Genomic DNA, 19,901 nt, shown 5'->3' on the forward strand with positions numbered 1-19,901 from the left:
CGATGCACAAGAAAATGGTACGAAAGAAGCAGACGACAGACATGGATTACTGCGGTGCGCCGAGTGAAGTAAACTGGCTAACGAAGTGAGCTCGTTCATTCATCACTCCTGGGTGTATGACGATTATTATATGTAACCCACATGAATTTAATAATTACTCGGTACATAATCCTTTTATTCACATAAAAACTTTAAGTTCAACGAGCGCTTGTCCTGTCTTCGTTCTCGTGTTTCGTTTGTGTGTGCGCTGCCCAAGAATGGAAACCACGTCTGTTGTATGCGCTAGCAGTGGCCGAAGTTCACGCGTGCCGTGAAATTGAATATGTGCATGATGCATTGAACATGACCGGAGTTCATTCCCGCTTCACCACTGCACCAATCGATCGGGTTACTGGACGATACACACCCGCGTCTTGGTCGCGCCGGCATTGCTGAAGCAGGAATGATTAATAATACTTTCAACTTCCGTGTCTTGAGTACTGTTAAAAAATGGCCAAGCTGTCTACATTGCTGCCTCTATTACATATTGTAGGGGACGTACTAGTTAAAGTTGTGTGCGCATGTCGTACTTGTGCTATGCAGCGATATATCTTGTTTATTTCCGCACAGTGTCGATAGAAGTCCGTTGTCGCCATCAGAGACAACACGGATTTGTAGCAAACATAATGTGAGAAACTGCAAAAATGACTTTAGCTCGTAGGTGCCGTATGTATGTGCCGCATCGTATGTGCATGCTGGCGATTTTTCCGGCGGCACATACGATGTCGTTTCCAATTACCTGCTCAGCGTCCCTTACATGGTTAAGCAGACGCTGCCCTTTCGCCGCATTGCACCCACAAAAATAATCGTCAAGCGTACCGATCTTCTTAAAGGCAAATATAGCGTGTGCAGTTTGTTTCACACTAAGGGGAAAACTCGGAACGTATTGCATCGCGATGCGGCAAGCAATGGAGTCGTGCGGCGGCAGCAGCTCGAGCAGGCGCACACGCTTGAGGGGCGGTGTCGTGATCTGCGTCGTCTGCTACGGCGGCGCGCGCTGGCCGCATTTTCGGGAAGCGTGGTACTGTCAGGGGCAGTGCACCGATTTCATCGGTACTGCGGGAGCTGAGCTGATATTCTTTACTAAACGTTGTGCGTCGCCAAACTCTGATCCTTCATTGGCGATAATGGAGTTCCACAAACCTCTTTTGACAGCATGGTTCATTTGTTCTTTCGAAAGGCCAGAGTACTGAGCGTGTGCACGTATATTTCTTCACTGTGTGTGCTGCCGTAATGAGCAGTGACAAAACGCACCAAGATGTGCGCGCAACGTGCTCAGTCTTTGTTTGACTCGAAAGGAAAACAAAGCACTCAACAATGGGAGTCGAACACGGTGAAACAAACGGACACGAATAAATGAACGTTTTAGGTTCAGACAATGAGCTGGAAGTGATTTTTCTCGACAATCATTCGCTACACCAGACAGACCCTGCCCGCCGGTGGGGAACTGGATACGTCACGCTCGGAACTTCAGTTAGTATCTCGTCATGTCCCCAGCGGCAGCGATGACAGCACTCATCCTGGAAGGCAGTGAAGTGTAGAATGACTTGATCAGGGATGTGTTCATTCGCAGCACGTCTCAGTCGCTGACGATGGTGGATCGAAGCCTATCCTCGGGCGACTGATAGAGGGGATGTTGCGCCAGCGATACTTTCAACGAGCCCCAGACATTTTAAATGATGTTGGCGCCCGGGGATTGAGGCGGCCGCTTCAAGAGAGTGACTGCGCGCTCTTCTAGCAGTTCTTACACAGCACAAGCAGTGTGGATCGGCGTCCTATCGCGTTAGAATATATAGTGGCCTTCCAGAAACGGGCCGTCAAGAATGTATGGAATCAGTACGTCGTCTATGACTGCCCTGCAGCGATGAACTTACATTCGAGGCGTATCGATGGGCGTCGCACAACGCTTAGCAAAGAATACCGGCTCATTTCACGCAGTAACGATGTGATCGGCGCCCTGCACCTGACAGTAGAACGTTTCCCGACAATGCGGCCAGCGCGCGCCGCCGTAGCAGACGACGCCGTTCAAGATCCCGCCCCTCGAGCATCTGCGCGAGCTGCTGCCGCCGCCTGACTCAAGCGCTCGCCGCATGGCGATGCAATGCGCTTCGAGTTTTCCCCTAAATGTGAAACAGACTATACACCGCCCTTCGAAGGAAATGTCCACGCGCACACACGAAGGCACACACCGCGCGCGGCACGAAACGTGCCCAAACACGCGCAGTGCAGGAGGCAATCAGGGCGGCGCGAACGAGAGATGGAAGAGGGGTACCACCCGCTAATATAATTTTGCTTCGCATGCGGCGCTCTCAACGCCGGCGCAGCAGCGCCGCTCTCGGTGCCGTTCTTGTCTATACTCAGCCGAGAGAGTAATTGCATACGCAAGCAGGATTCTCTCACGTACTGAGCCTAATTACTCAACCACAGAAAAGGAATGCCTTGCGGTGGTATCGGCCGTTATGAAGCTTCGCCCGTATCTCTATGGCCGTTCCTTCAGTGTTGTCAGCGATCATCACTCACTTTGCTGGCTGACGAACTTGAAGGATCCGTCCGGTCGACTAGCGCGTTGAAGCCTAAGGCTTCAAGGATTCGACCTGACAGTGGTGTACAAGTCCGGACGAAAGCACTCCGACGCCGACTGCCTTTCAAGGTCACCGATTGAGCAGACAGTCACAGAAGATGACGAGGACATGGCTTTTGTAGGTGTTCTAGACACGGCCACGATTGCTCGTCACCAGCGGGAAGATAACGAACTGATTGCGCTTATTGAATTTTTAGAAGGCCTGATTACAAGCGCGCCCAAAACATTTACATTTAGCTTTCCATCATTCTGCTCCCGCAATGATGCTTTTTACAAGAAGAATTTTTCTGCAAGCGGAAGCAGCCACCTACTTGTGGTCCCAACGTTCCTCCGTAATGAGCTCCTGCAAGCCTGCCACGATGAACCGACATCTGGCCACCTCGGCTACACGCGAACACTGGCCCGAGTCAAAAAGAAATATTACTGGCCAAGGCTTGCTACCTTAGTGAAAAATTACGTGCGCACATGCCTCGATTGTCAGCGGTGCAAACCACCACAAACGAAACCAGCTGGGCTTCTACAACCAGCCCAAGTGCCCACGACCCCATTAGCCCAAATCGGGGTGGACCTTTTCAGACCATTCCCGACTTCCAATACTGGCAATAACTGGGTAATAGTTGCCACCGAGAACCTGACACGCTATGCAGAAACCCAATACCTTTGAAGTGGCACCGCAGTCGAAGCTGCGCGATTCCTTATTGATAACGTGCTTCTGAAGCACGGTGCACCAGCGGTGATAATAACGGACAGAGGGACTGCCATTACGGCTACGCTTCTAAAGACAGTGCTTAACCTCAGTGGCACGGCTCACCGAAAGACCACAGCCTATCACCCACAAACGAATGGCCTAACAGTACGCTTGAACAAGACTATCGCCGATAGGCTGAGTATGTACGTAGACGTGGAGCACAAAAATTGGGATAAAATTCAACCGTACATCACATTCGCTCACAACACTGCTCAACAGGAAACAACGCGAAAGACAGCATTTAGCCTTCTTCATGGCCGTGAAGTTCTTTATGACCGTGAAGGCCGTGAACGTGATATTGCCACACGATTGCGGTGATATAGGCACGGATGCTAAAGCTTTCGCTCAACGTGCTGAAGAAGCGAGGCAACTCTCCCGCGTCAGAGTCGCCCGACAACAGGACTACGACGCTCGACACTACAATCTACGGCGCCGCTACATCACATATCAGCTAGGCGACAAAGTGTGGGTTTGGAGACCCATCCGTCCGTACAAGGTTTTACGACACCTCAGCGACCTGAACTATCCCTGACAGTACTCCTTCCTCCAGGGCGAGGTAGCGGCCACCAGAAGTTGTGCATATTGTGCGCATGAAGCCCTATTGTTCAGAATGAAGTGCCCGCACCTCGTCTGACACATCTTCCTGCCGCCAGGCGAGCACCGGGACGATGCCCTCTCTCTGGAGGGAGGCAAATGCCGCATCCAGTACGCGGCACGTAGAGGAAGACGAAGCTCTTGCGCATTGCGGAAGAAAAAGAGGTCCCTGCGTGATCGTTTTTCAGTAGGCCTACAACTGAAGTGTCCTGCCCTTTTTATCAGTTCCTGCTGCTTGTGAATTATGACAATATATTAGCTACAATGTACCTTATAAATGCGACCTTGTGTACCTATACTAAGGGTTACCTGCTAAGAGCTTCTGCAAGCGTAGGTAACAGCGCTATATAGAGGTAAATGCTTTAATTATGAATGTAAAGATTGACATCAAATTGGCAAAACGCTAGACGGTGATAGATATAGTAAAGCCTGATTATATCAAGTAGGTTGAGAAAACGAAAAGACGGGCCTGTTCGGTGAGTGCAATTGGGTATGTGTTGCTCTTCAATGGAAACGCCAACTTGGGTCACTGCTGCTTGCGTCCGCAATCATTAAAGACAGCGTGAAGAGATGACTTTCTGCGTTAACGCGGTTTGAATTACATGTCATCACATTCATCGGCTGCGTTTCAGAAGTATTCTACAAGATTCTGCTCAACTTCGCTAAGTGTTCGATGGCTAAACTGACCACTACCGAAAGCAGCAGCGGGAGCTTTAAGAGGTAGAAGAGTTTAAGGTAGCTAGAAGGTAGAACTTTAAGAGGTAGTCTGCGTACATGATGCGTTTTCAGTGGCGACAATATGGTGTGTCCTCACTTGTTTCAGTGCTGATCGCATTAAAATCGACATTCATCGTGATAAGAGTTCTGTCGGAATTTTTTAGGCGCATTTTCAGCGTTACTGTTAGCCATTGAGTACACATCCCAACGCTTTTTTAAGTGTTCGCTGATTTCGAATGTGTTTGGCGTATCTAGCATTTGGCTTCTAAGAAATGGGGCAATTACGTTACCTTGGAATGTCGTAACAAATCGCAAAGTATATCAAAAGGCAAGTCTCTAAGAGAAAAAAATCGTTAATTAGTTGCAGAGTAGATTAAATTATCCGTACGGTCATAGTTAGCAACACTCTAGTCGAAATTAACCCCGTCGCACCAAAGATAGACTGCCTTATATTTGGGATCCGCCCACCTAGTCTTTGGGTAAAAAAAAAAAGAAAGCATGTACACAAACGTCAACGCGAAAAAAGATAATGTCGTCGTACATGCGTGTAAACACAAGCGAATGAAAACACTCGACATAAATAATATACATAGATGGTCCAAAGAAAGAACTGTCAGTTGTGACACTAGAACCAAGTAATATTGCAAATTTTATAAGGAAAAAACATCTAAGTACGTCCCCAATTTCAGTACATATCCATATCTGTACCATGTACGGCGACCTTGCTTAGTTTCGCGGTGGCTTCTTTTGCCTTTTTAAAGGCACCCACGTCCCCGCTTTGTTGACTATTGAAAAAAGGACGCAATGCCAGCCAGTGTGGCGTGCCGTCGTCGATACGTTTATTAGGGAAGGAAACGCGAAGTGAGGAGCAGGACGGGGCTGGTGCTGCCAGCCCGAGAGAGAATCACAGTGCGTGTCTTTCGTGGCTCGAACCAGATTCGCAGCGCTGACGATTTTGGCCGACGAGGAGTCGCGGTGATGAAGGTGACACCACGCTATCATTTAGGTAGGAAAACGTTTTTGTTGCGATCAGTACAGTTTGGCGAAAAAAACTGCGGTTGGTATGTTTGAGCGCTGACGCTAATCTGGTAGATCGGTTTGGCTTAACTGCTAAGCCTACGCGGATATCGGCGGAAGACCCCTTTCAGTGACCCTCTGCGCACGCATCTACTTTCAACAGTCCTGCAAGAAGACTAAGAAAAGCAGCCCACAAAAGGAACAGCGTGCATCTTCAGCATGTTTTTCTGGCGCAGTGAAAGTTTCGTCCCACGGAAAATAATACGCATACAGTTTTCTGCTTATAAACACTAAATATGAAAACCGACGTAGTACTTCCCTGGTTAGTTGGTGGAACTTCGGTATTAGAAGCGCGCTTATTAACTCATGTACACAGACGAAGCATATATAAGGGGTACTCACCATATCTATATATTATCTCTCATTGCGCACTCCCTCTTGTATTGAGAGGTCAATAGTTGCCAAAGAAAGAAAATTTAGCTGCTTGTGCACTACTCTAGCGAATCATGTTGGTGTGCAGCAGCTTCTAGTGCATGATTGCTTTAGCCAAATGCTACAGCTAGCGCGAATTTGAACGTTTGTGGCAATATATATATATATATATATATATATATATATATATATATATATATATATATATATATATATATATATATATATATATATATATATATATATATATATATATATACATATCGAGAAATGAATTTCGTGGAACGTGCTGCGCAGTGCTGTTACTAGCCTTCCGCAGCCGCATAATTGTCTGTCGGCACTTGCTTAGGAAATACCTCCTCGCTCCACCGTTAAGCATTTCACCTTAGCATTCGAAATTCCTGGCACAGCTAAGCAGAAAAGTTCCATACCGCGTTTGTTTAATGAGTGAACATGCTGATTGTCTGGTTTGTCAAGTTAACAGTCTTCGCCCGTCCTAGTGCTTTCCAGCTAGAACAATATTTGGTGCCATCCAAAAGCCCTGTTTGAGCGTGCCACACACTGAGTCATGAAGCGCGTGAAGAAAGTACTTACAAATGGTAGTGGGAAGTTAGGAACAGGCCTCCTGTGCAGTGATCCGAAGGCCGCTTTCTTGGGGAACATTTGGGCCATGATCGCGGGCTGAATTCCCGGCTGAAACACGGGCCCGCCGCGGTGCGCTGAACCTGGCAGCTTGCAGCACGTGCGCAGGACGCCGCACTGGCCGAAGCTGGGTCCGCCCAGCATGCGTTGCATAATGTCCGTCGCGTAGGCAGGCGCTGCCTCCAAAGTGCCTTCACTCTGCGCAAAGCCAAAGTTTGCTGTTGATGGACAAGCATGGAAGCAACTGACAAAAAGCATTTTGACTCATAACAGAGTATACAACCAGCATTGTGCATGTGGTGTGCGTTGCTCCCTTGCAAGCACCTTCACTATGAGAGTGGAGCAAGTTTTGTGCGATAGCGTTCAGGATTTGTTTAGGACCGCGAGAAAACGAGGCCGAACACACCCGAGTCGGCCCTTGGCGGGCATAGCCGCTCGGCAGCGGCAGTACTTTTGCGTGCTGTTGCGTTGCAAGCCAAATAAAACGAACCAAGAGGCGCAGGGCAAGCTCTATAAAATGAGAAACTGATGCTTAACGTTGAAAATAGACAGAAGTGTTTGGGTTACACATGATACCGGCAGTTTGCTGCAAGACAAAATGTGTTGCGCTTTTCTAATGATGTGTAGCATAAAGCGCATCTAGCGGCAGCGTTCCGTAGTGTCGCAAGCCATGATCTCTGCGTAATGAGAGCAGCATTCCGGGCAAGTTGGTAATCCATTACTGTGGGCTTGGTTTCTGTACCACAATGCAGACAACTAACCCGTTGCTCTTCGTCACGCAGGTGTTCATAGCTATCGTCACCCACGAGCAGCTGTCATCACGGATAACAGCGGTTATCAACACGTCACTGGAATATGTGCTGCTGCCCCTCATCAAAGGAGCCGGCACGCGGCCACCTTTTGTGCCATCTGGCGCCTGCGCCATAGGAATCGGCTGCGCAACTTTATCTGTGTCAGCGCCACCATGCGACATCTGGATGCTGGATTTCCTGTGGAAATTCCCATCGGCACTAACACTGGTGCTCCCTTCAAGTATAAAGCAGCCGTGATTGTCCACAACGCTCTGCGGGCTCGGTTGCTGTACCAAAATGCCGGCAATTAACCCGTTGCTCTTCGCCACGCAGGATGGCAATAAGTATTCTCTTTTTGCGAAGTCTAGCAATTATCTTCTGATGCAGCTGCCGAGCCCCGGGTGCTGTGCCGCTATTGCTGTTGAGAGTGTTTGTGCCGTCTTTGCTTCACTTGTCAGGAGACATCGAATGTAACCTGGGTCCCGATACTGCTGACCTTGTACTAAAAGAGCTGCAAAAACTATTAGCCGGCCAAAACCAAACACAGAAAAACTGACTGCAAGACATGCCCGTCTCATTCTGGAAGGAAACAGCACCACACATATCAGTACATTGCTCAACACAGGGCAGTACGCTTCTATGCGGCAAAGAATAATAGAAGTCCTTAACATTGATAGAACACGCCTGAAGGCCACGGTCAAAATGTAAATCACAGAAAGGAAAGACATTAGGAACCAACTACTGGCAACGAATAAGACGGTGTCCGATTTGGATTCCCGAGTGACAGTAGTCGAAAAACTTTGACAAAGCATCATCCCGTTGGGGGCGTTTTTACAAGATAAGTTGGGCCTTCTGCCTGTAATCAACACTCATCTTGTTAAGAGTTCAGACACTGTGACTGATTTTTTTTTGAATTTACGCTTGGCCTTCAGGCATTTCCTATTGATGTTAAAGACTTCTGTTATTCTTTGCCGCATGGAAGCATACTGCCCTGTGTTGAGCGATGTGTTGATGTGTATGGTGCTGTTTACTTCCAGAATGAGGCCGGCATGTCTTGCAGTCAGTTTTTAGAACTTTTGCAGCATTATTTTAATTCCATTTCCATGCCTTGGGGTAACCAACGTTTGTTTGCAAAAGAACGGAGTTTGAGTTGGCTCCTGTATTGCTCCCATCCTTAGTGACTTGTTTTTATCCTGTTTAGACCGTGACATTTCACTACAAGTGCAAGGCATGGCAGTCTTTAAGATATTTAGATACGTTGATGACTTTTTAATTTTCATTGGCTGCTCTTCTGGTGCTTTCATTCTGGAAACAAAAAAAAAACGTTACAAACAATTAGGAAGTGCTTAGTTCCGCTTAAAGCAACTCATGAGTTGCCGGTAGGGAGGTCTATTTGCTTTCTTGATCTTCGCCGAAGCTTTCAGGACAGCCATACGTGTTGGTAGTATGAGCCGCGAGCCAACAAGCCCCTTCTGCCGTGTATATGTCCGCTCAATCTAAGCTTGTTAAGCGGGTCATTATCAGTTTCTGCTTCAAGAATGCCCTTAGCCAGTCTTGCTGCCATGTAGTGGACGTAAGTTTTTAAAAGCAAACTCGACGTTTGTTCTTGGCAGGATATCTAAGGTGGTGCAAGTGTCTGTCACGGAACGCATTTTAAGAGAAGCGCGATCCAGCGCGCAGACGTCAGTTGCCGATGCCCCTCCCGGCAAGTGCCTTAAAGTATATGTTGTGCCTTACATGCACGGGATTCTGGCAGCAGTGGCATTGCATGACCCACATCTGAAGCCTGAATCCTGTGTATGCGCAGCTGTTCTTGTCGGCTGCTGTTTCTTCGGTGACCGTCTTCGTGGTGCCATCCCGCCACCTTGCTTCCCTGGACGGCCTTGAATCATCCACACTGGGTGAATCTGCGACGGCGTAGCCACTTCGTGGTCTGCTGCTGGCATCGGCAAAAACACCACTGGAGATGGCTGCTATCACTGCGCGCCCTATAAACAAGCCGACATCGACACCTGCTCTTCACTGGCAGCAGCGGCATTGCATGACCCACATCTGAATCCTCTGTTTGCGCAGCTGTTCTTGTCGGCCGCTGTTTCTTCAGTGACCGTCTTCGTGGTGACAGACCGCCGCCTTGCTTCCCTGGACGGCGCTGAATCATGCACACTGGGCGAATCTGCGACTGCGTAGGCACTTCGTGGTTTGCTGCTGGCATCGGCAAAATCACCACTGGAGATCACTGCTATCGCTGCGCGCCCTATAAAGACGCCGTCATCGACACCTGCTCTTCAATGGCAGCAGCGGCATTGCATGACCCACATCTGAATCCTCTGTTTGCGCAGCTGTTCTTGTCGGCCGCTGTTTCTTCAGTGACCGTCTTCGTGGTGCCATCCCGCCGCTTTGCTTCCATGGACGGCGCTGAATCATCCACACTGGGCGAATCTGCGACTGCGTAGGCACTTCGTGGTTTGCTGCTGGCATCGGCAAAATCACCACTGGAGATCACTGCTATCGCTGCGCGCCCTATAAAGAAGCCGACATCGACGCCTGCTCTTCACTGGCCGCAGCGGCCTTGCATGACCCACTTCTGAAGCCTGAATCATCTGTTTGCGCAGGTATTCCCAAGTTTTCCTTGTATTCTTTTTTTTTCCTGCCACTGCTGCTGCTGCTGCCATCAACTGCTTTCTTTCTGTTTTTTTTTTCTATCCGAGTCTCTGTTTAATATTTATAACACGCCAACGAATGCAGAACTATCGAAGAAGATTGAGCAGCTTGAAGTTAAAATTACCAACGTGGCTAAAAGCACACATGAACAAGTCTTTAGTAAGATCTTGCTAAGAATGAAGGAGTCTGGGATTGACGTTGTCGAGCTAAAAAAGGAATTTTATTCCTTGAATACAAGTGCCGAGCACTTGAACGGACTTGCAGAAGAACTACGTAGCCAAAATACTACCCTAATTGCTGAGAACAAACAACTGAAACCTCAAAACCAGTCATTGAGTCGCAAGATGGAGGAGCTTGAACAGTACTCTCGGCTTGGCAATGTCGAGATCAAGGGCATTTCTTGCTCCCAGGGGTAGGACAATATCGCAATAATGACAACAGTAGGAGACAAAATTGGCTGTCCCGTATCGCCTAGCGATCTGGACATTGTTCACTGCGTACCCACCAGAGCTAACGACAAGATAAATATCATTGCTCGGTTCTGCTCCAGAACTAAGAAAGCTGATTTTGTGAGCAAAGCGCGTAAAGCGAAACTCTGTCTTAGTGACATTGGATTTTCTGGTTCATTTATTGCTCCCGTCTTTGTAAACGAGCATCTCACCCCATCCAACAAGCCTCTCTTTTCTAAAGCCCTAACTTTTAAGAAAAAAAGGAATTGCATGTTCTTTTGGACAAACAACTACCAAATCAAGGCTAGGAAAACCACTAACAGCAAAGCTCTCGGCATTCGAGACGAATCTGACCTAACCAAAATAGACTAGAGCTCATTGTTTAACCAATTCACATAACAATGATAGCTTCCATACTGAAACCCCATCAAGTGAATTCCTTTTTAGGCGGGTTTCATTCCATCATTCATTTTAACGCGAGAAGTCTTAGTAAGCACTTGGACTCAATCAATAATTTCCTTACATCGCTAACTAGTTCGTTTTCGCTAATTGCCATTACTGAAACTTGGTTATCTGACGACGACAAAAATTTGTATTGCTTCCCTAACTATAAATCGGAATACTCAGTAGATTAACGAGCTGTCATGGTGGTGCGACCATATTTCTTTCTCCTAATATTGCTTATCGAAGAAGAAATGACCTATCTTAACCATTACTAATTGCGAATCTGTTTTGATTGAATTCAGTAACTGCTTTCTTGCTCATGGCAACAAGGATTTCATATTTGGCTGGATTTACCGTTATCCTTCATCATCAGTTAATGATTTCTGTACCAATCTTGATCATATCTTACACACTATATCACTAGAAAATAAGAATGTTGTTATAATGGGTGATATAAATATTAATTCACTCGATCAAACATCACCCATGTGTATTCACTATACTAGTTTGTTCCATAGCTACGGATATGATTGTTAAATTGACGTCCCCACATGTGAACTTTCTAACGGCATAGGTACACATTGATTATGCTCTTTCTAACCTCCTTCATTCACTAGAGGCAAAAGTTTTGCACATCGACATCACTGATCATTATCCCCTGCTCTTACGCTTCAACTCCATCCAGAATTTTAAATGATGGAGTCGAGCTCAATTCCCCTGTCGATATGGCTGAGGATTTTAGTAGTTTTCTCTTTCCTAACAATTTACCTCCCCCTACACAGACCATCAGCATGAACCGTCTACCTCATTCATTCTTTTTATTTCCTACAACGCCACAAGAAATAACTGCAGTTATAAATAATTTAAAAGTGACAAGTGCGGGAAGTGATGAGGTCCACCCTGCTAACACTAAATTAATTGTGCACTTAATTTCAGATATACTTTAATTTATTGTTAATTTATTATTCAAGACTGGTTTATTTTCTTCTGAACTCAAGCGTGGCAAAATCATCCCAATTTTTAAAAAAGGCGATAGCTCAGTATTAAGTAATTACAGACCTATTTGCATTCTACCATTTTCTTGGATCGAGTGAGAAACTAATTGAAGTACGCCTAACGAAACACCTTTCTATATTTAAGATTCTCTCTTCAAGCCAGTTTGGTTTTCGCCACGGATATTCCACAGAGCTGGCACTCATTCATCTTACTGATCAACTAAAAAAAAAAAATAATCGACGACGGATTTCTCAACCCCTCAGTTTTTATCGATCTAACGCAAGCATTTGATAGCATAAATCATAATATCCTTTTTCCGAGGGTCGCAGCAATTGGCATTTGTGGGCCTGCCCTCTCTATACTAAAAAGCTACTTATATAACAGAGTTAAAGTTGTTTCCATTTCCAACGCTTATAATCGACAGCGAATTACTAACGCTGGTGTGACCCAGGGATCTATCCTGGGGCCACTTCAGTTTTTGGTTTGTAATAATGATTTACCTAACTGTCTTTCTTCCACAAAATGCATTCTGTACGCAGATGACACCACTATATTCACTTTTCATAACGATATCTCTCGTTAATAAGTTAGCTGCTGACTTAGAAAATATTCTAAGGTGGTGTAACGTTAACATGTTATATATTAATGCAACTAGGACTAAATGTGTTGTATTCTCTTCACATCAGCGAAACATACTATCCATTCTACCTATCACTTTCGGTTCTCACCGCCTTCCTCCAAGTTCATGTTCATCTTTTCTTGGTATTCTACTTGATTGTAATTTGAAATATCACAATCATATTACTCACATAAAAAAGAAAATAGCTTATGGTATACGCATCTTAATCAAAATGCAGCCTTAATTGACACGTGCCCACATTACTCTCACTTTACCACTCTTTTTTCCACTCTCACAATACTTATGGCACAATATGTTGGGGTAACGCCTATAATACTCATTCTTTATCTCTCCAGACAGTTCAGAACCGAGCCATCAGAATAATTACTTACAGCCCATGCTTTTCTAATGCCACATCCCTACTACACGAGAATAACATACTTACCATATCTGGACTCACTAAATACAACCTAGGTACTTTTTTCTAGATTTGTGAATAATGAGCTACCATCGATCCCATTCTCGCCTTCTAACCTGACGATTCATCGTACCACCAGATTTGCGTTGAATAGCAATTTCCTTTTACCAAGAATCAGCACCAACTACGGTAAACAGACTAGAACTGACTTCCATATCAATATGGAACACCTTTCCTTTTACAATGAAAAACGCAAGATCTTTATCACATTTTAAAAGGGAACTAAGAATTCAGTTTTATTGCAGATTAACGACAAGGATTACCGTAGTCGGTCTTTGTTCGCATTTCTTTTTCTCTTTTTCTTTTCTGTTTTTTTCTTTTGTTGTTGTAAATAAACTGTTGGTACGCGTATTTTGTTCCAGCACAATTTTACTGCTACCATGAGATATGTTAAACCTTGTTATTTTTTGCAATCAATCCTGTATTTTGTTCTGTAACCGTTCTTTGTTTCTTGTATACTTCCTTATTAAATGCTGTTGTTGCTTTTAGATTTTAACTACAATAACTGTTCTTCTACAGGAGGTCCCGATACAATCTTTGACTATGAGACCTCCTTCTGCATTCTAAATACTTGCAATATGACCCAACTTCTAATAATAAAATTCTCATTCTGATACCCCACCACTTGAAAAAGATGACCTAAAGGGCAAATGTAAGAGTTGTCTTTTCTGCTCCCAACAAGATCGGCAAGCTTTGCAAGCTGACGGATTCAAATGCCGTCGCCTCTGATAAGGGCACAAAGCATCACCGCAAAAAGTTCGTCGACTGTGTTCACGGGGTGGTTTACAACCTCCCGCTTTCTTGTGGGAAGCAATATATCGGGCAAACTGGGCGTTGCCTCAGTGATGGGCTCCGTCAACACCGCCACAACTTAAAGAATGGCAACATTGGATCCTTGGCGATTCATTGTCGCGATCGTGGCTGCAAACCTATCAAGGACGAAGGCACGATTGTGTCCCGTGGCAGGACGCAGCTCATGCTTGAAATAACTTAAGCCCATAATTGCAAAATTGGGTCTTAAGTATGGTAGTTTCCCTTCACTGGCTCTCAGAGAAAAAGAACTAAGTTTCTTGGAGGTGCCATCACATGACTCATAACTATGTTACACAAATGTGCAGTTCGTTCTCACGTAAGCGCATGCGCAGTCTGCACTGTTTGGCATGTGTAAACCGATTCAGTGGTACAATAAACTTAGTTCAAAGCTTACGCTTAGTGTGACTTCTTGGGCAGAGGGTTCTAGGAAAACTGGCAACCCTTAAACGCAATGCCTCATGACCTCAAGCATACCGGAATCTTGGAAGAACGCCAACATAATCTTAATCCATAAGAAAAGGGACGCCAAAGACTTAAAAAAATATAGACCGATCAGCTTACGTTCCGTTGGCTACAAAGTATTTACTAAGGTAATCGCAAACAGAATCAGGAACACCTTAGACTTATGTCAACGAAAGGACCAGGCCGGCTTTCGTAAAGGCTACTGAACAATAGACCATATTCACACTATCACTCAGATGATAAAGAAATGTGCGGAATATAACCAACCCTCATATATACGTTTCATTGATTACGAGAAAGCGTTTGAGTCGAAATCTCAGCAGTCATGGAGGCATTACGGAATCAAGGTGTAGACGAGCCGTGTGTAAAAATACTGAAAGATATCTACAGCGGCTCCACAGCCACCGTAGTCCTTCATAACGCAAGCAACAAAATCCCAATAAAGAAAGGCGTCAGGCAGGGAGATACGATATCTCCAATGCTATTCACAGCGTGTTTACAGGAGGTATTCAGACACCTGGATTGGGAAGAATTAGGGATAAGAGTTAATGAAGAATACCTTAGTTACTTGCGATTCGCTGATGGTATTGCCTTGCTTAGTAACTCATGACCAATTGCAATGCATGCTGTAAGAGTTGTCGGACGATCCCACCGCGTTACCAGTTGTAGGAGTTGTCGGACAATCCCGCTGCTGCCACCATTTGTAAGGGTTGAAGGTCGTAGAGAGGAACTTGGGAGGAACTAGGCGTACAGGGTTTATTTACAGTGTTTAGATTTTAAACAATAGATACATCGACAGTTTGGCGTGGCTCCCAAATGGAGCCTGCAAGACGAACATTAGGCCCACAGCTTACGAGTACGAACACGAGCACAGAGCACGACGACGAGCACACACTAGCAGCCGACAACAGCCGCTTATAGGCATTCCATTGGTCCCTAGTTCCCTAGTTGAGGGAAACGGCGTCCAATCGGACTGTCCATAGTCGTTGGGGCGTAGTCGACCCGTTGGAGGAGGAGGGCTCGTGGACTTGGAGGAGGAGGGCTCACGACTCAAAGGAGGAGGGCTCATGCACTTTGGATTTCCGGAACCCGTGTTGAGCGCGTCCCGTAGCCAGCTGGCCACGCCCGACCCCAGCCGGCGCCTCTAAATTCCAGAGGGGACCTCGCACAGTGTCCTTCGCCGCTGCCCATTGTCTGGCGTTTTCAAAGGCCCGTGAAAAGGCACCGCAAGGCATCTCCTTCCAGGAAATCCCCCTGCTTCAGTCGAACCGTGAAGGCGTTGGCGATTTCACTGACAATAGTTGGTCCGCCGATCACGTTTAGTCATAGCGGCGCCGAGGGTTTGTTGACGCGCCACCTCGTGGTCCCTACGAAACGAGTCACCGCAGCGGGTGTTGAAGGCTTCCATAGTATCTTCAGGGAAGCTCGCCACGCTCGCAGTGGCAGCTGGCTGTGAAAACTTGCATGTTGCCACCTCGGCAGGCCATTCCTAACAGCACCTCCATGACCCGGAAAATCTCGACTGGCCAGTGCTGAAAACCACTGGGCAGGCAAAGAACGGCTGGCGAGCACGAAGATGGCTTTGCTCTCTGCAATCCCTGCGCACTTGGAATGCCTTAAACCATCTCACAACAACTTGCACAGAAGAGTCGATCCCGGCAACACAATACCACTCAGCGTGCAAACTCCCGGAATCAGCTGTTAACCCACCAGGCTTCCTGTCAAAATTTCAATGCAAGCCACTCAACTGGGAAACCCAAATTTTGCCCCAAGATTTCGTGCCGCCAAAGCAAGCGTTCCCGTTCCCCATGAGTTCGACCAAACCTGACCGTGGCGCTGCACAAGAGTAAAAGTTTACACAGAACTAAACCGAAGGCTCTCAACCACCAATACCCGAACATAACTTAAGCAGCCTAGCTTCACGAACAGTCTGTTCTTACCCTATCACAGTGGCGTACTTATCGCACGTACTGGTTCCACTGAACAGTCTGGTGAACTCCACAGGTACGTAATCACAATCGCGCAAGCATAGTGGTCCCTATTCAGAACGCGTACTTGCGTCGTACGTAAGCATCTCATCACGCTTACTCACATATGTTCCTTTAGTCCATGCAGGACACGTACCTTAAACGAACAAATAAACTTGCGTAACTTACGCACACTGCAGAACCCTTTTAAAAAAATTGCGTCTTCTAACAACTAGTTCCACGCACGCTTACTAGAGCAGTCAGAATACGGCCGCCCTCAACAAACACGAGCAACACACTCATAAACATTCTGCTTCCGTCTGCACAGGAAACGCGCTAATGGACTTCAGAGCTCTTTTCAGTGCCAATGATGCATTAACTGAAAATCTACGCGCTTAACCTTAGAAAATTCAAGAACACTTATAAAAAAAAGAAGGTTAACTAATACACGCGCGTTACCATAGACCTCTCAACGATAACCGTGACCTTCAGGTTACTTACACACACAAAAAAAGAAAGCCTATTTACTCATTAATTAACACTCGCAAAAATAAAGTTTTACCTAAACCTAATCTTTCAAATCTCGGAGCTTCTCAAACCAAACATAAACAAAGCTCATACCTTACATTTTGAAAGAAACTCAATCTCAAATCGCGAAAATTTCGAAGTGCTCAAAAATAAAACAAAACAATGGCCTCCCGTTCCAAACATTGGCCTCCCGTTCCAAACATTTTCGACTGACTCATACTTTTGAGCCGTACTCGAGGTGGTCGCGGTTTTAAAGCTATTCTGGCTGCCCAGGAACAACAAAAAGACCGACACACTATTAGCTCCTTCAAGACGTTGCAGTCTACAGCCGATTTGCGTCCTGGCGCCACGCTTTCATCGCGAACTCGACTGACCTCGTCTCGTCTTGCCACCTTGCGATTCTTCGCCCTACATGCTGCATTCCGAAAAGAACGAGGAATTTAACTGCCCCGTGCCCTTTGTCCGCTTCCGTGCAGAACATGCTTCTAGGTCACTTTTTAACCGGTGGCCCGAACGTGCTTGATGCGTCAACATCGTCAACGACGACCGCACCTTTCTTTTCCTCACGCCCGGCCTTTTTGCGCCGGTCGCCATCCTTGGCTGCGCTACCTTATTTACTGCTTTCCTATCCTTACGGCGCTTCTTTCTGCGGCGCTTTTTCTTGGAACTAACTTTCATGTCGCCCTCTGGCACCTCGTGCTGGCCGGTACACATCTCGTCGGCCCGGATCGGTCTCTTACCCTCTTACCCGACATAGTCTGAGTGACTTTCATTTCAATCTACTCTCTCTCTGCCTCGACTGGCGGACAGCTCAACCGATTCTGGAACAATGCAGCAGTCTTTACTCGAGCTATGCAACTCGCACTATTGCGAATTGCCCTCTATTGCATTGCCCAGCTCACACTGTGCCTCGGCACACAGCCCGTCGGTATCGATCGCTGTCTCACGCGTACAGTCTGAATGATTCCTAACTAAATATGCTGTCTGGGCTACCTAGACTGTGCGGAGAACTTCACCGATCCCTGAACAATGCAGTTGTGTTCTCTTGAGCTACGCAGCTCGCAATCCTGAGAACTACCCTCAATTGCATCGTCCAGCTCGCACTTCACTTCGGCACGCAGATCTGACCTGACATGGGTGCTCGCGTCTGTCGGGTCAGCAGTACTTTCTACTGCGTTAACGAGTTAATTTACATTACATGCGGCGCACATGCGCGGTGACTGTGCCATTTCATTCACAGCTGGCCTAGCTGTCTCTACAGCGCTCTGTTGGCACAGCACCTCGTCGCTCTCACTCTGGCCTTTAACGGCCTCTGCTCCTACTAAGGCATCGTTAGCTGCCTTCTCGTGCCTCGTGCTACTAATCTCGCAGGTGCTACTACTTCTCTCGGCTTTAGACCGAAATTTGCTGTCGACTTCCTCCCACTTTCGCTGCGTCCAGCCTACAGATTTCTGAAGCCGCTGTTGACTTCCTGCATTTAACTGCTGCAAATCTTGTATCTTTTTGTTCATTGCTGCCATTTGTTTTTCAAGCTTGTGCCGTTTTTGCTCACGCTCCCGGCGTTTTCGCTCGCGCTCTTGGCATTCTTGCCTAATTGATTCCTGTTCCTGTCTTTTGTTTAGAATTCATTTACCTAGTTTTTCGATGAGTTTCAGATCATTGCCACTTTTCAAAATGGCTTTACGAATTCCTGCTTCCGTCAAGTCCTCCTCCACGTCTACCATGAGCTCTTCACACAACCACAACAGGTCACCTCTCGTCAAACACCATAGGATCATGGTCGCTACTTTAAGCTTTGGCTCTGCTGTCACACAATACTTGCTGCGATACCCACGCAAATCAAAATACAAGTAAAAGATCCCAGCGAATCAAATCTATGCGCACAGAGAAATTGAAGCCTGGTAAATCTTACAGCCAAAACCAAACGCTTACCAACTGAAGCAGCACCATATAACCAGTCCTCCTCCGCCGTATCCAGTCAGTTGCAAGAGGTGGTCAATCCCAAGTCGCCTCCAACTTGATCAGGATACCGGCCGGTCACCATGTGCGCTAAAGTCCGTGAGCTGCCGTTGCTGTCTACGAGTCGTAGGTCGATCTACGAGCCGTAGGCCGATCTAGGGGCCCTAAGCCGATCTCACCGCTGCCATACAGTTGTAAGAGTTGGTGGTCGTTGGTGGATGAGGACCTTGACTCTTCGTATGGACTTGGGCGTACAGGGTTCATTTAAAGTATTTACATGTATTTACAGTATTTTACAGTATTTACATGATTTACAGTATTTACAACAAGAGCTACATCGAAAGTCTAGCGTGGCTGCCAAATGGAGCCCACAAGACGAACATACAGCACACAGCTTACGAGTACGAACACGAGCACAGATCACGACGACGAGCACACACTAGCAGCCGACAACAGCCGCTTATAAACACTCCGTTGGTCCCTGGTTCCATAGGTGAGGGAAACGGCTGTCCAGTCGGACTGTCCATAGTCGTTGGGGCGTAGTCGACCCGACTTGGAGGAGGAGGGCTCACGCACTTTGGATTCACAGAACCCTTGTTGAGCGCGTCCCCGTAGCCAGGTGGTCACGCCCGACCCAGCCGGCGCCTCTAAATTCCAGAGCGGACGTCGCACACTGTCCTCCGCCGCTGTCAAATTGTCTGGCGTCTTCAAAGGCCCGTGAAAAGGCCCCGCAAGGCATCTCCTTCTAGGAAATCCCCCTGCTTCAGTCGAACCGTGAAGGCGCTAGCGATTTCTTTGAACAATAGTTGGTCCGCCGATCGCGTTTAGTCATAGCAGCACCGAGGGGTTGTTGACGCGCCACCTCGTGGTCCCTACGAAACGAGTCACCGCGGGGGGTGTTGAAGGCTTGCATGGTATCTTCGGGGAAGCTTGCCACGCTCGCAGCTGCAGCTGGCTGCGAAAA

The 19,901-nt window shown here is 46.9% G+C and overlaps 1 protein-coding gene across 2 annotated transcripts in view; it reads right to left on the reverse strand.

The window, feature by feature from the left end:
* LOC139048622 (uncharacterized) overlaps positions 1-19,901 on the reverse strand; it is a 171,205-nt gene that overhangs the window by 61,413 nt on the left and 89,891 nt on the right. For both annotated transcript variants that reach the window (XM_070523072.1, XM_070523071.1), the window contains exon 4: positions 6,723-6,968. In XM_070523072.1, coding sequence (XP_070379173.1) covers positions 6,723-6,968 — 246 coding nt within the window. The remainder of the gene's footprint in view (positions 1-6,722; positions 6,969-19,901) is intronic.

Source organism: Dermacentor albipictus, chromosome 8 (genome assembly GCF_038994185.2).
Source record: "Dermacentor albipictus isolate Rhodes 1998 colony chromosome 8, USDA_Dalb.pri_finalv2, whole genome shotgun sequence".
NCBI lineage: Eukaryota > Metazoa > Arthropoda > Arachnida > Ixodida > Ixodidae > Dermacentor > Dermacentor albipictus.